At 42.0% G+C, this 12,950-nt stretch overlaps 1 protein-coding gene across 1 annotated transcript in view; it reads right to left on the reverse strand.

Moving 5' to 3' along the window:
* The window catches only part of LOC134466111 (GTPase IMAP family member 8-like), a 29,609-nt gene extending 16,660 nt beyond the window's left edge, over nt 1–12,949 (reverse strand). The window contains exons 1-3 of the mRNA XM_063220007.1: nt 12,792–12,949; nt 11,872–12,530; nt 9,938–10,082 (exon numbers count right to left, since the gene is read on the reverse strand). Of these exons, the coding sequence (XP_063076077.1) occupies nt 9,938–10,082; nt 11,872–12,530; nt 12,792–12,936 (949 nt within the window). The 5' untranslated portion in view covers nt 12,937–12,949. The remainder of the gene's footprint in view (nt 1–9,937; nt 10,083–11,871; nt 12,531–12,791) is intronic.
* Between the last annotated feature and the right edge of the window lies 1 nt (nt 12,950).

Genomic DNA, 12,950 nt, shown 5'->3' on the forward strand with positions numbered 1-12,950 from the left:
TGGCAGAGAAGACATTCTTATTGGAACACCAACGTACACATACGTACGTATACAGGCGCTTTAATATACACTCAGGCAGATTTCAATTCAATAATTGAGTCATTATACCATGATGAAATGTTTCCATCTCAAACCACGTCCCATGCTCCCATCTTTTCAACCATAAAAGTAAGTGCACACACGAGTCTGCCTAAATAATTCTTTTTATACAACTTTACAATGGAAATCACTGTTTGCCAATTTTATTGATGTGCTCATTCAGTCTATGAATAAAGGAGGATTGAGTGGTGAGCTGATGTGTAGAATAGAATAGAATAGAATAGAATAGAATAGAATAGAATAGAATAGATTGGAATAGAATAGAATAGAATAGAATAGAATAGAATAGAATAGAATAGAATGGTGTTTGTCACTATGCACATGTTCGATGAGATTGAAAGCAACACACTTCAGAGCACACATTTAATTCACAAAACAGTTTTGGTGAGCAGAATATACAATTAGTAGTGCCAAAAAAACCATGAACAGAGCAGGGAGTGCATACGGGGTGTGTGTGTGTGTGTGTGTGTGTGTGTGTGTGTGTGTGTGTGTGTGTGTGTGTGTGTGTGTGTGTGTGTGTGTGTGTGTGTGTGTGTGTGTGTGTGTGTGTGTGTGTGTGTGTGAATATATACACAGAGGACATACTCATGTATTGGTACTCATGTCATACTCATTGGTATCCAAGAGTTATTGCATCGATTGTCTTGCTCAATGTAGATATTACAGTAGCGGTGGCCCACTCTGCAAACACAACTATTTTACATGGCTCGTGTTCATTCTGTATTACGGTACTTCAAACCTCAGTTCAATATGTTGTGCTGTATCAATTAGTCTATTGCAGAACACCAGATGGATGGAAAGAGATCATTGGATTGAGGGATACCAATGAATGGTCATTCTGTGCATGTGCGTGTGAAATGTGGTTATGGCCCTTTGTTGAGTTGTTTGGTCCTTGCTTTGACACACCTGTACCAAGAGGACAGCAAGGCAAAGAGCTGAGGACCCGGTTGGAGGCTGTCCTAGATAATGTTTTAGCTCTGTTGATGCAGCAGGAGGATTAGAGAGGGGCTAACTTTTTTCCTCTTGTAGGTGTGCCTCCTGAAGGCCGCAATTATCTCTTTGGTTTTCTTTGCATTCAAAGATACAGAAATGATTCTCTGTATACCAGACTACCACCTTTTGCTGGCCACAGCAACTTCCATCTGGAGCTACGCCATAGGCATAGAGGTCCAAAAGAGTGGAGTTATTTAAAGAAATCCTTGCACTTATGACACATTTTGTGTCACATTTGTCTGAGCTGCGCTTTAACTATTCACAGATTCGAAAAGTGACTAATTGGAGCAGTCATTGTTGCTGAAAGAACTACTTTTTCACTTATTTAACTTCTCACCACCATACATTTTGACTGTGTCACATCTCTGAAAAATCAGTGATCCTGATTGGTTCTACGGTATTGTGGTTTGCGATCAGGGCGAATCCGAAGGATGAAAAAGTGAAGAAAGTGAAAGCCCATTGGGAAACTCCAACTCCCATTGTCATTGTGACACAGCACTCCACAGCACACAAGTGAACACTGCACACTGCACACAACGAAATTGAATTTATGCCTCACCCGTGCAAGGGGGCAGCCCTCAGTGGCGCCCCATGGGGAGCAGTGCGGTGGGACGGTACCATGCTCAGGGTACCTCAGTCATGGAGGAGGATGGGGGAGAGCACTGGTTAATTACTCCCTCCACCAACCTGGCAGGTCGGAAGTTGAACCGGTGTTCTGTCGAGATGTGTTGCCTCGTCGAGATGAGCGACCGGTCGCCCTATTCGATAGTGGTGTTCTATCGATTTGCGATGCCTCATCTAAATGAGCGACCTTGATTTTCCGCGGAAGGCGTTTCAATCGGTCCACGTAGGACTGTTTTAATAACCATTACTTTGTTTATTTCGTGCGGAGTTTAGAACGTGCGGCTGCTGACCACTAAAAACCGTGAGCCTCTCGTTTGAGCAACTTAAGAAACGTGCCATATGAAAGAGACTGAGTTGAGTTTGCGCAAATACTGGAGAAAGTGTTTGGGATCAGGGCCTGGCTACGGGTTGTTTAATGTAGTCATTTGCTGTTGGTTTGGTTTCAATGCGACGTGGGCTCGCAAGGCAAATTGTCACATGAAATCATGTGCTATGGGGATAAACAAGCGCGGTTTAGATATTCCCAGATAGCAGATAGCGTATTGTGGCATTTGTTTTGGCAGATGTCTGTCTTTTAATGACCGGAATCATAATTTCATAACATCCCCACACCAGTGCATTTCTTACCATGTTCAGGCATTTTACAATGCAGTCGATGCAAATTCTTGAGTGAAAAGGGTGGAGGGAGCATTTTGCAGCTCAATTAGAGGTGGCGATTTTTTCTACATAAATAGTCTTTTCTGATCGATGTTACAATGTTCGAGGCTGAGTGTGTGAGCGATTACGGTTAGGCAACAAAGTAGCAAATGTACGAGGCCACGCTATTTCGCAGATTTTCCAATGATCTGCTGGATGATCCACGCTATTTCCCGTTTTCCCCCCAGGGGATATATCGTAACTTTCAGTCCATGACAGTCGGTGGACAGGCTATAGGCTACCTAGACTATGGATGACTGGTGGTAACCTCAGGATGACATAGGCTACAGTTTGAGTCACTAAAGTTGACAGTCTCAGGGGATCCTGTATCGTAACTTGCGGTCTCACAATTCGATGGGCAATCACCCGCGAAAACCACCGCGAGGGTGTGCGCATGCGTGCGCATGCTCAGTAGCCTAGAGAATCACATCTCGACGGGTCGCTCATATAGACAGGACACCGGCAGCCTCTGGGATGCAAGTCTGACGCCCTAACCGCTCACCCATGACTGCCCAGGATTATAGGTTATCTACTGTACGTGATGGAGTTGTAATCCCATGTGAGGGAACCAAGTGATAGGTGAAGCTTAGATGATGGAGCACACTGGATGAGAGAAGCACAGTTGTGTGAGGGACACCATGGGGGTGAAGTGCAAGTAAGGGGAAGGCAGCGTGATATCACTAGGGTTGTGGGTGTACTCTGAATGTCCCACTTATGATCCAAGCCCTTTGGAGTAGAAGTCAGAGCCCTAGTTAACTTATTCTCAATTACCTCTCCTCCTCTCCAGTGATTTTGAAGGAGTTGTTTGCTTAAATGCGACAGCTATGTATGCCCAAGACAAATTTATCTTATTTGCAGCAACTGAATGACTCCATGTACTCCATGCCTCTTCTTGCAGATCCAGAGGGGGATGAGGCACTCCTTGGGGCGAGCACAAGTTGTGATGTCTTTTCATGCTTCGTGAATGGCAGATACAGGAGTAGTGGGACTAATGCCCCATTCAATTTCATCCATCCCGTTTCAGTGACTGACAGGAGGACAGGGTGGAGTATGTGATCCTGCCTCAGTACATTGGCTTGATAATGAGGGGGCACAATATGCCATTGTGTGGCTTCTGATGTAGATAGCAAAGACTCTATGACTAGGACTAATCACTGCAAAACAATTCCATTGCTTTCGCTACATCTGCAGCAAAATTACAATGTAGTGCCTGGTGTTATGTAGTGTCTAAACATGTAGTGTCCAAATCACTGAGTAGGAGGAGCTTGATAATGATTGGAGATAGCCTAACTATCAAGAAAGTAAATATTTCACAATGACATCAACCTGTCTTTTGTTCCACCTTTCACCTTTCTACCGTTCAAGGATTTAATCTAAACAAGGCAATAAAATCAGCAGACAATAACTTCCCAAAACTAGATATTCATATTAGATGAAGGTACATTCAGGCATACAGATTTATCTGTGTATAGTTTTGTCATAATGGAAGAGGTGGGCTGAGGTGAACACATTTCATTGTGCATAAGCAATTGAAATAAGACAAAACATTTCAATAGAAATTAGCCTGTCAGTTAATTGGCATGAAAAACAATGGTTGTAAACATGAATTCAGACTACACTGAACTGCCTGACTACACTGACTACCTTTGATTATAATTTTAAATTTGATTACATACATTATTTCCCCATGTATGAAAAGAAAACATATAGCTACATAATGTTTTTAAGAGTTCACCTTGTTTAATCAAAGATATGTATATCTCTGGTGACAGCGGCCATATTGGATTCCTTCATTTTGAGGCATTATAGGAATTTTTGAGCCTGGTATACGACAGATTTGAATAGAGCATATTTCAAAACCCATGGAAATACCAAACATGAACACTATAAATAGGCACTTTGTCCTGAAAGAAAAAATATGGACACAGAAGTGTACTATTTTTGAGTCAGAAATCAGTGCTTTTTTAGAGGCGTCATCCCATGTTCTACTGCCAGTAACTAAAGAATGGAAATAGGTAGACACAAACTTCTTTTTTCAGGTGAAAGTAGACAGTTCAGTGCAGTTTGTGGTAGTATTGGTGTTCACAAAGACATCAGACATTATTTTCTGTGGATCTTGAAAGTTTGATCATAATGCTAAAAATCGTTGACAATATGAGGCTCCCTGTTTTAAAAAAGTTGCCAGCCAATTATATAAGCATTTTCTTCAAATCTGACCTTAAATCTGATGACAGAATGGGGTTCCCCATATATGAAAACATAAAAATAAGTCTTATTTTCACATTCATACCTTGTATAGTCAAAAAGAAAAGGGATTGCGAGATTTTAACCTGGTGTCGGCGGCCATATTGGATTTTGCCCGTTTGAGGCATTTCCGTACATTTTTGCGCCCGGTATACAACAGATTTGGATTCAGCACCCTTGAATACCCCTAAATCAGTTGTATACCAAAAATTAACACAATTTGCCTTCAGGGTTCATCTTTTGAGAAAATTGACCCTGACTATTAATTTTCAGTTTGTATTTGAGCTGGATTTGACGCTTGAACCAATTGGAAGGGGGCCCCCTCCAGATAGGGGTACTTTGACTAAATTGTCGATTCGCTCGCTGTTCGGCAATTAGCATTTTCACGTTGTCGCTGATGCAAACCTATTGGAAGGGGCCCCCCTCGAGCAAGGGGGTATTAGGGAGGCGCAGTTGCTTTCCTTGCAGCAGAGCCCTTCATACAGATGACAGTGCCTTATTGTAAAGCTATTTAAAATCGTCATTGCTGTTGGCTACATAACCGGTCGTCCTTGGGGGCCCCACGTACTTGGGGGCCTTAGGCAACTGCCTACATTGCTTACCTCAATGCAACGGGCCTGGCTGCTAGTAACTCGCTCAGCAAATGAACTCAATAGAATGTCAATGTGTTCCAGCGAGACTAGCAGGCGAGTAGGCGAGTTCTGTACAAGCGATGCGATGTGGGCGGATCCCAAGTTGAAAATATTGTATCTTCGAGCAAGGCGAGTAAGCGAGTAACCAATTGGAAGGCAGAGTTCGGTACTTCTCGCCTGTTCACTGTCAGTTAAAGCTGCGGGAACTTTCATGAAATAGAGGCGAGTCAAGGCGATCAAGCGAGAAGCTAGTAAAAAGCAGCGATGTGTGTGTACGGCCCTATGGCCTACCTTCATTTCTGTCATCTTAAAGGGACACTGTCCCATTTTTGGAAATGAGTTCATATTAAACCTCCCCCTGAGTTAAATAGTTGGGTTTTACCTTTCTCCTGTACTTTCAACCGTTCTCTGAGTATGGCAGTGCAAATTTTACCTCCATGCTACCAGCTGGAGGCTAACTTGTCTCATAGGAGTCAATGTTAACTGCTAGCTTGGAGGTAAACTTTGCACTGCCGTACCCAGAAAACGGTTGAAAGTATAGGAGAATGGTAAAACCCGATTATTAAACTCCTGGGGAGGTGTAAAATAAGCTTATTTCCAAAAATGGGACAGTATCACTTTAAGGACTCGTCCAAATGTCCATGCCAGGATCCTGTCGTTATGGCTAAATCGTTTTCATGTCTGTGCTCACATTTTTGTAAATAACTTGTATTTCAGTAACTTCCCATCGAACTGATGAAACTGAAGCCCTTGGTCATGATGATGACTCATAGTAGTGGAACACTAGTGAGGGTTATAATTCATCAACTCTCCTGTCAATCATATTCATATTCATATTCCTCCAATCAACATGGGGACTGCTCAGCGTCCTGGCCAGCCGCAGGCAACCCACATCACATTCAAAAGAAAGAAGTATACCGCACACTTTCTTGACTTTATGCTCGTTTTTTCTTACCTGAGCGAGCCTGATGACGCACTGAGGCAAAACCTGTTGTTCGCTCTAACATTTTTTTTTTTTTTTTACCAATGCCTGTTGACTTTCGTGGCGATGAAAAAAATAATTCTCCATACAGCCCCCGAGACGCTAAACCTCTATGGGGAATAGCATGGACCAGAAAGCAGTATGGGACTGTACGGACAAGTTAACTACGTACTTCATAAGTATGTAGCTGATTCTGAATTAACTCCTGTTCATGTTGAATGGTACACATTCATAGTCAATGAAATATTAATGCAGTATTGTGGACCATTTCATATTTTAACCCAGATATTCTCAATTTTTAACAATACCTTGACTACGCCACTAGAGGAAGATGTTTTTATCTCTAGAAAATTAATGCACAAGGCACACAGGTTCGTATATTACACTGGACAGCAACGTGAGTTCCATAAATATTGTAAGATTTATTTTGTACACAGAGTGAAAGACACCACGGTAGTCTCATCACAGATATTTGCAAACATTAACACATGTCCCCGTTGTCCCTATATAGTACAGTGTTTCCCATACATTGAGGAAACTATGGCGCATCGCAAAAAAAAATGGCAAAAAAGAAACGATTTTAAAAACGATTCCTCCTGGAGTAAATAAATTCTACAGAGAAAACCATGAGTGCTTGAAAGACAGAGGGATTAAAAGCCTAGTCAAGTTGTTGTAGTTATCTTGGGTTTGGGAGCAATAAAAAACCTTCGGAGAAGGGACAGTTGGGATGAGTTTACTGACACTCCCCAGGCTTTGTTTTACAGTTGTATGATAATGAGTTAGGCGACAGGCCTTCATTGACACAGCAGAGGAGACATCGGGCTGCATAGAAATGAATGTGTAATGAATGTGGATAGACATAAGTGTGTGATATGTTGTTCAGCCCTTTTACCTTTAGACCCCTGCATGAGGGACGAATGAAAGTGTGTTGTAAACAGAAATAATTCCCGGCCGCCCCCATAGTTTCCAAAATTTCTGTGGGAAACACTGTCATTGTAATTCCAAGCCAAGCACCAGTAATTAAGAATTCAACCTCATGTAATTTACTCTTATTCACTCAAAGGATGGAAACAGCATGCAGTTTTACACACGTCAATAGTTAACCACGGCAGAACCCTGGTTGTCTACGTAGTCAAACAATAAAATAAACATTCAAAACAAACAAAAACAAAAGATGGAAGCTTGGTTAGAAGTACATGTCATACGCCAGGCGGATACGTGAGTCTGAGAAGGGACACCATGGACAATCCTGGGTGGCAAGGATGGCCACTGGCAACAACTTTACAACTTCTATGACGCACAGTACAGGGTGGAACGCGCAGCACCGTGGAGAGGGAGCGGGTAGTCTAAACAAAGCAGCAACCTCTGGTACGGTTGGCACAGCTGATCCACTCCACGATGAGGTGAAGACCAATTACGCACGCCGAGAGTGGCGAATGCAGAAGTCGCAGCTGGCGTCTGAGGCAACTCAGGAGGCTCACGCCCTAACATCAGACGACCATCAGCTGGAGCCCTTTCAAGACAAGCAATCACTCAATCATGGCGGCTGCAACCAACTCGCAGCCCGCACCACCAGGCCAAACCCAGACATCCGGGAGCAGCAAGGAACTCACCTGTCCATACCTGCCCATGTATCACTAATTTACAGCTTCATCTACCAATCAATGACATCCCTAGGTGATTACGGAACGTGAGCACTTCCACATGCTACATTCACACAACTGCACATACACGTATTTGGACATTTTTTTTTTTAATATTATAGGGCAGGAGGACAAGGGACTTTCAGCTTCACTTGTATTCTTGAAGCAATCGCCTTTGCTGTAAGAGCTGCCTTTGCTCCTCCACCTTCATCATTCTTGCAGTGGCTTTCTCTCTCCTCTTCATCACTTCCTCCAGTCTCTTCCTGTCCATCTCATAGTAATGCCCCCCGTTTCCACAGATAATCTCTTCCATCTTTTCCAGCAGCTCTGTGATCTGTCTTCGGTCACCTTTGTCCTGATTGTTGAGAACACGATACATATTGTTGAGGACATGATATCTGTTCCCACATTTCTCTACTAGAGACTGCAGGGCCTCTTCACTTTCTATGTACTGCTCAATGGGTGTGTCTCCCAGCCAGTCTCCACCAGTAAACAGCACCATGGTGTGACTCCACACTTCCTCACCTAGATAAGTGACATGTTCCAATGTGTTTTCTATGTATTGTGGTAAAGTAGCAGAACCCACCGACACATGCAGTAGGAAGATGTGGGGTCCTGGAGGACACAGAGACACACTGAGCACAATCTCCTGTTTAGTGAGCTCTGTTGTGGCTTTGAGGTTTTGATGATCCATCCAGGAGCTTCGACTACAGTGACTTTTCTGCCAGCTACTTCTCCCTGTCTCTTCACACACTGAGCAGTTCTTCTTTTCAGGTCAAATGCTTCTCTACCTAGGATGATGTTTCCTGTTGAACTCTTCCCAAATTGGCTGTGTCCCAACAGCACAATTCTGAGCTCAGACAGGGCAGGTAATTGTTCTGCGAAATAAAAGAATGTGAAGAGTTTTTGTCTTGCAGATGTATTATGCAGGATTTATAAAGTTAAAGCATAATTTCAATTCGTATCCGACAGCACAACAAAAATGAGTAAAATGAATAATTATATTTGATGTTTTGATACTAAGGCATTTGCATGTCTATCATGAGTGTTTTTATATCCATTATTCTAACGTATGTAATATAATATTTACAACCCCTGCTCAGAACAATATAAGGTAGGAAATTCACCTTTCAATGACTGCAAGTACTGTCTTTGCTCCCCCATCTTCATCAGTCTTGCAGTGGCTTTCTCCCTCTTCTTCAACACTTCCTCCAGTCTCTTCCTGTCCATCTCATAGTGACGCCCCCCGTTTCCACAGATAATCTCTTCCATCTTCTCCAGCAGCTCTGTGACCTGTTTTCTGTCATCTTTGTTTATGTTGTTGAGGACATGATATCTGTTGCCACATTTGTCTTCTAGAGGATGCGGGGCCCCTTCACTCTTACAGCTCAATGGGTCTCCCAGCCAGTCTCCACCGGTAAACATGGTGTGACTCCACACCCTCTCACCTAGATAAGTGACATGTTCCACTGTGTTTTCTATGCATTCTGGTATAATAGCAGAATCATCTAGATCTACATGCAGTAGGAAGATGTGGGGTCCTGGATGACACAGACACACACTGACCACAATCTCCTGTTTGGTGAGTTCAGGACTGGCTTTGAGGTATTGATTTCGATACCATGGAGGAGCCTCGACTACAGTGAGCTGTCTGCCTGCTCTTTCTCCCTTCACACACCGAGCTCTTCTTGCCTTCAGGTCAAATGCCTCCCTGCCCAGGATGGTGTTTCCTGATGAACTCTTCCCAGCTCCTCTGTGCCCCAGCAGCACAATTCTTAACTCTAGTTGAGGCAGTAGTTGTCCTGTTAAACAGTGTTGTAAAAAAAAAAAAAAAATGTTTTTCATTGAAGAAAAAAACAGCCATGCTAGTCATGTGATGGTATCTTAAACAGGTAGCTGATATTACATTTTTGTTATGTATGCATATTTTTTTTCAATAAAGCTCTACATTACAGTGTATTAATCATATAATTTCTTAAATAATGAATACAATTAAAACCAAAGATGGGAATGGAAGACCTCACCCTTCAGGGACTGTAAATGCTGCCTTTGCTTCTCCACCTTCATCACTCTTGCAGTAGCTCCCTCCTTCCTCTTCATCACTTCCTCCAGTCTCTTCCTGTCCATCTCATAGTGACGACCTCCGTTTCCACAGATAATCTCCTCCATCTTCTCCAGCAGCTCTGTGATCTGTTTTCCGCCATCTTTGAAATTTTTGTTGGTTTTGAGGACATGGTATTTGTTCCCACATTTCTCTACTAGAGACTGCAGGGGCCCTTCACTTTCTAGATCAATGGGCGTGTCTCCCAGCAGGTCTCCATGGGTAAACAGCACCATGGCGTAACTCCACACTCCCTCACCTAGATGATCAACATGTTCCATTATGTTGTCTATGCATCCTGGCAAATTCATCAGACCCATACTCAGATGCAGTAGGAAGATGGGGGGTCCTGGAGAACACATAGGCACACTCAGCTCAATCTCCTGTTTAATGAGTTGAGAGGTTTGTTTTAGGTTGTTATAACTTTGCCATCCAGGAGCCTCAACTACAGTGAACTGTCTTCCAGCTATTTCTCCTTGTCTCTTCACACACAGCACTGTTCTCTTCAGGCCAAACTCCTCTCTGCCCAGGATGGCGTTTCCTGATGAACTTTTTCCCGACATCCTGTGTCCTAGCAAGACAATTCTGAACTCTACTTGAGGCAGTTGTCCTGTTAAACATGATTATAAAAAAAAATAATAATAAAAAAAATGTAAATGCTTTTCATTTAAGAAAAATAATCATGCTATAATGGTGCTGGTCATGTCATGGTATCTTATATAACATTTCTGTTGTGAATATATTCTTCCAATATAAAACGAATCTTATTATACAGGTCATTATTTACAGTTAAGATGTTCAGCACCATGTAACATTTTAAAGGAACAGACCACCCTTTTTTGATTTTCACATAATTGCAGTATTTCCAAGCATTATTCATGAATGTGCATATCATTTTCGTCTATGTGTTTGCATTGCCCTGTTTGACAGTATACCCAAATTAGGCATAGTAATGCAAGTCTATGGTACAAAATAAAACATCATCAAATGTACTTATAAACCACTTTAAAAGTAATGTAACATTCACCAGAGTATAAAACAGCAATTAAATTCGGTCCAGTGATCACTTGTGGCTTGATGCTAAAGATACCAGTTACTTTCAGTGATTATGCTAAGCTATGCTAATAATTCTGATCCAATAAATCTAAGTACTGAAAACAAAGAGAAGAAAATGATATGCACATTCATGAACAATGCTGGGAAATACTGCAAATATGTGAAAATCAAAAAAGGGTGGTCTGTTCCTTTAATGTACATTTCAACCGGCACTAAATGAAAACATAAACACACAAACATGTTACTGCTGCTTATCATGCCTGTTATACTGAAATGACTGTCCTGAAACAACTAGTTAGGCTACCAAGCACAAATGTAAATATACATACGTTTAGCTGTATAGCGCTGGTTTAAACTGTGTTATTTAGTTATAGGTGCCAATACTACTACCACTAAATTAGACTGTTATACTAGGACAATGAAAAAATGGTCACTACAAATTACTGACTTCAATATTTATTTATTTATTTAATTAACAATGCAGTCAAATTGGCACAATAGGACAAATACCTCTTTTTAATATATATTCTCTACATGTCTTCTGTTGTCCAGTCTTGCACTTTAAATGTCTGTATGTGTACTGTCTATGTCTATACTGTCTATGTCCATACCTAAAGTATGTCTATGTCTGCATGGGAAAGTAAGAAACTTAATTTCAAATTCTTTGTATGACCAATGCTTGCAAAGAAATTGACAATAAAACTGACTTGACTTCAATAGTGTTTTCTAAAATTTAAACAAAAGATGGAAATGGAAGAACTCACCCTTCAGGGACTGTAAATGCTGCCTTTGCTCCTCCACCTTCATCATTCTTGCAGTAGCTCGCTCCTTCCTCTTCATCACTTCCTCCTGTCTCTTCATGTCCATCTCATAGTGACGACCTCCGTTTCCACAGATAATCTCCTCCATCTTCTCTAGCAGCTCTGTGATCTGCTCTCGGTCACCTTTGTCCATGTTGTTGAGGACATGATATCTGTTGCCACATTTCTCTACTAGAGACTGCAGGGCCTCTTCACTTTCTATGTACTGCTCAATGGGTTTCTCCCCTAGCCAGTCTCCACGGCTAAACAGCACCATGGTGTGACTCCACACTTCCTCACCTAGATAAGTGACATGTTCCAATGTGTTTTCTATGTATTGTGATGAACTAGGGTCAGCAATATGCACATGCAGTAGGAAGATGTGGGGTCCTGGAGGACACAGAGACACACTGAGCACAATCTCCTGTTTAGTGAGCTCAGGTTTTGTTTGAAGATCACAAAAACGCCACCATCCAGGAGCTTCAACTACAGTGAGCTGTCTGCCAGCTACCTCTCCCTGTCTCGTCACACACTGAGTGGTTCTCTTCAGGTCAAATGCCTCTCTGCCCAGGATGGTGTTTCCTGATGAACTCTTCCCAGACAGTCGGGTTCCCAACAGCACAATTCTGAACTGTAGTTGAGGTAGTAGGCCTAGCTGTCCTGTTAAACAAGAGTACATAAGAAAAAAGAAACAAAAATGTAAATATTTTTCATTTTACATGCTGGCCATGTAATGATATGTTAGACAGGTAGCTGATATACATTTTTGTGATGTATGCACATTTTCGTTGACTATATAAAGCATTGCATTATACATTGTATTATTTATATTAAATAGGTTTACAGCACCTTATAAAATGATGAAATAATCATTTCCATTTTTTTCCAATTTAAACAAAAGATGGAAATGGAAGAACTCACCCTTCAGGGACTGTAAATGCTGCCTTTGCTCCTCCACCTTCATCATTCTTGCAGTAGCTCGCTCCTTCCTCTTCGTCACTTCCTCCTGTCTCTTCATGTCCATCTCATAGTGACGACCTCCATTTCCACAGATAATCTCCTCCATCTTCTCCAACAGCT

This window comes from Engraulis encrasicolus, chromosome 16 (genome assembly GCF_034702125.1).
Source record: "Engraulis encrasicolus isolate BLACKSEA-1 chromosome 16, IST_EnEncr_1.0, whole genome shotgun sequence".
In the NCBI taxonomy this organism is placed as follows: Eukaryota; Metazoa; Chordata; class Actinopteri; order Clupeiformes; family Engraulidae; genus Engraulis; species Engraulis encrasicolus.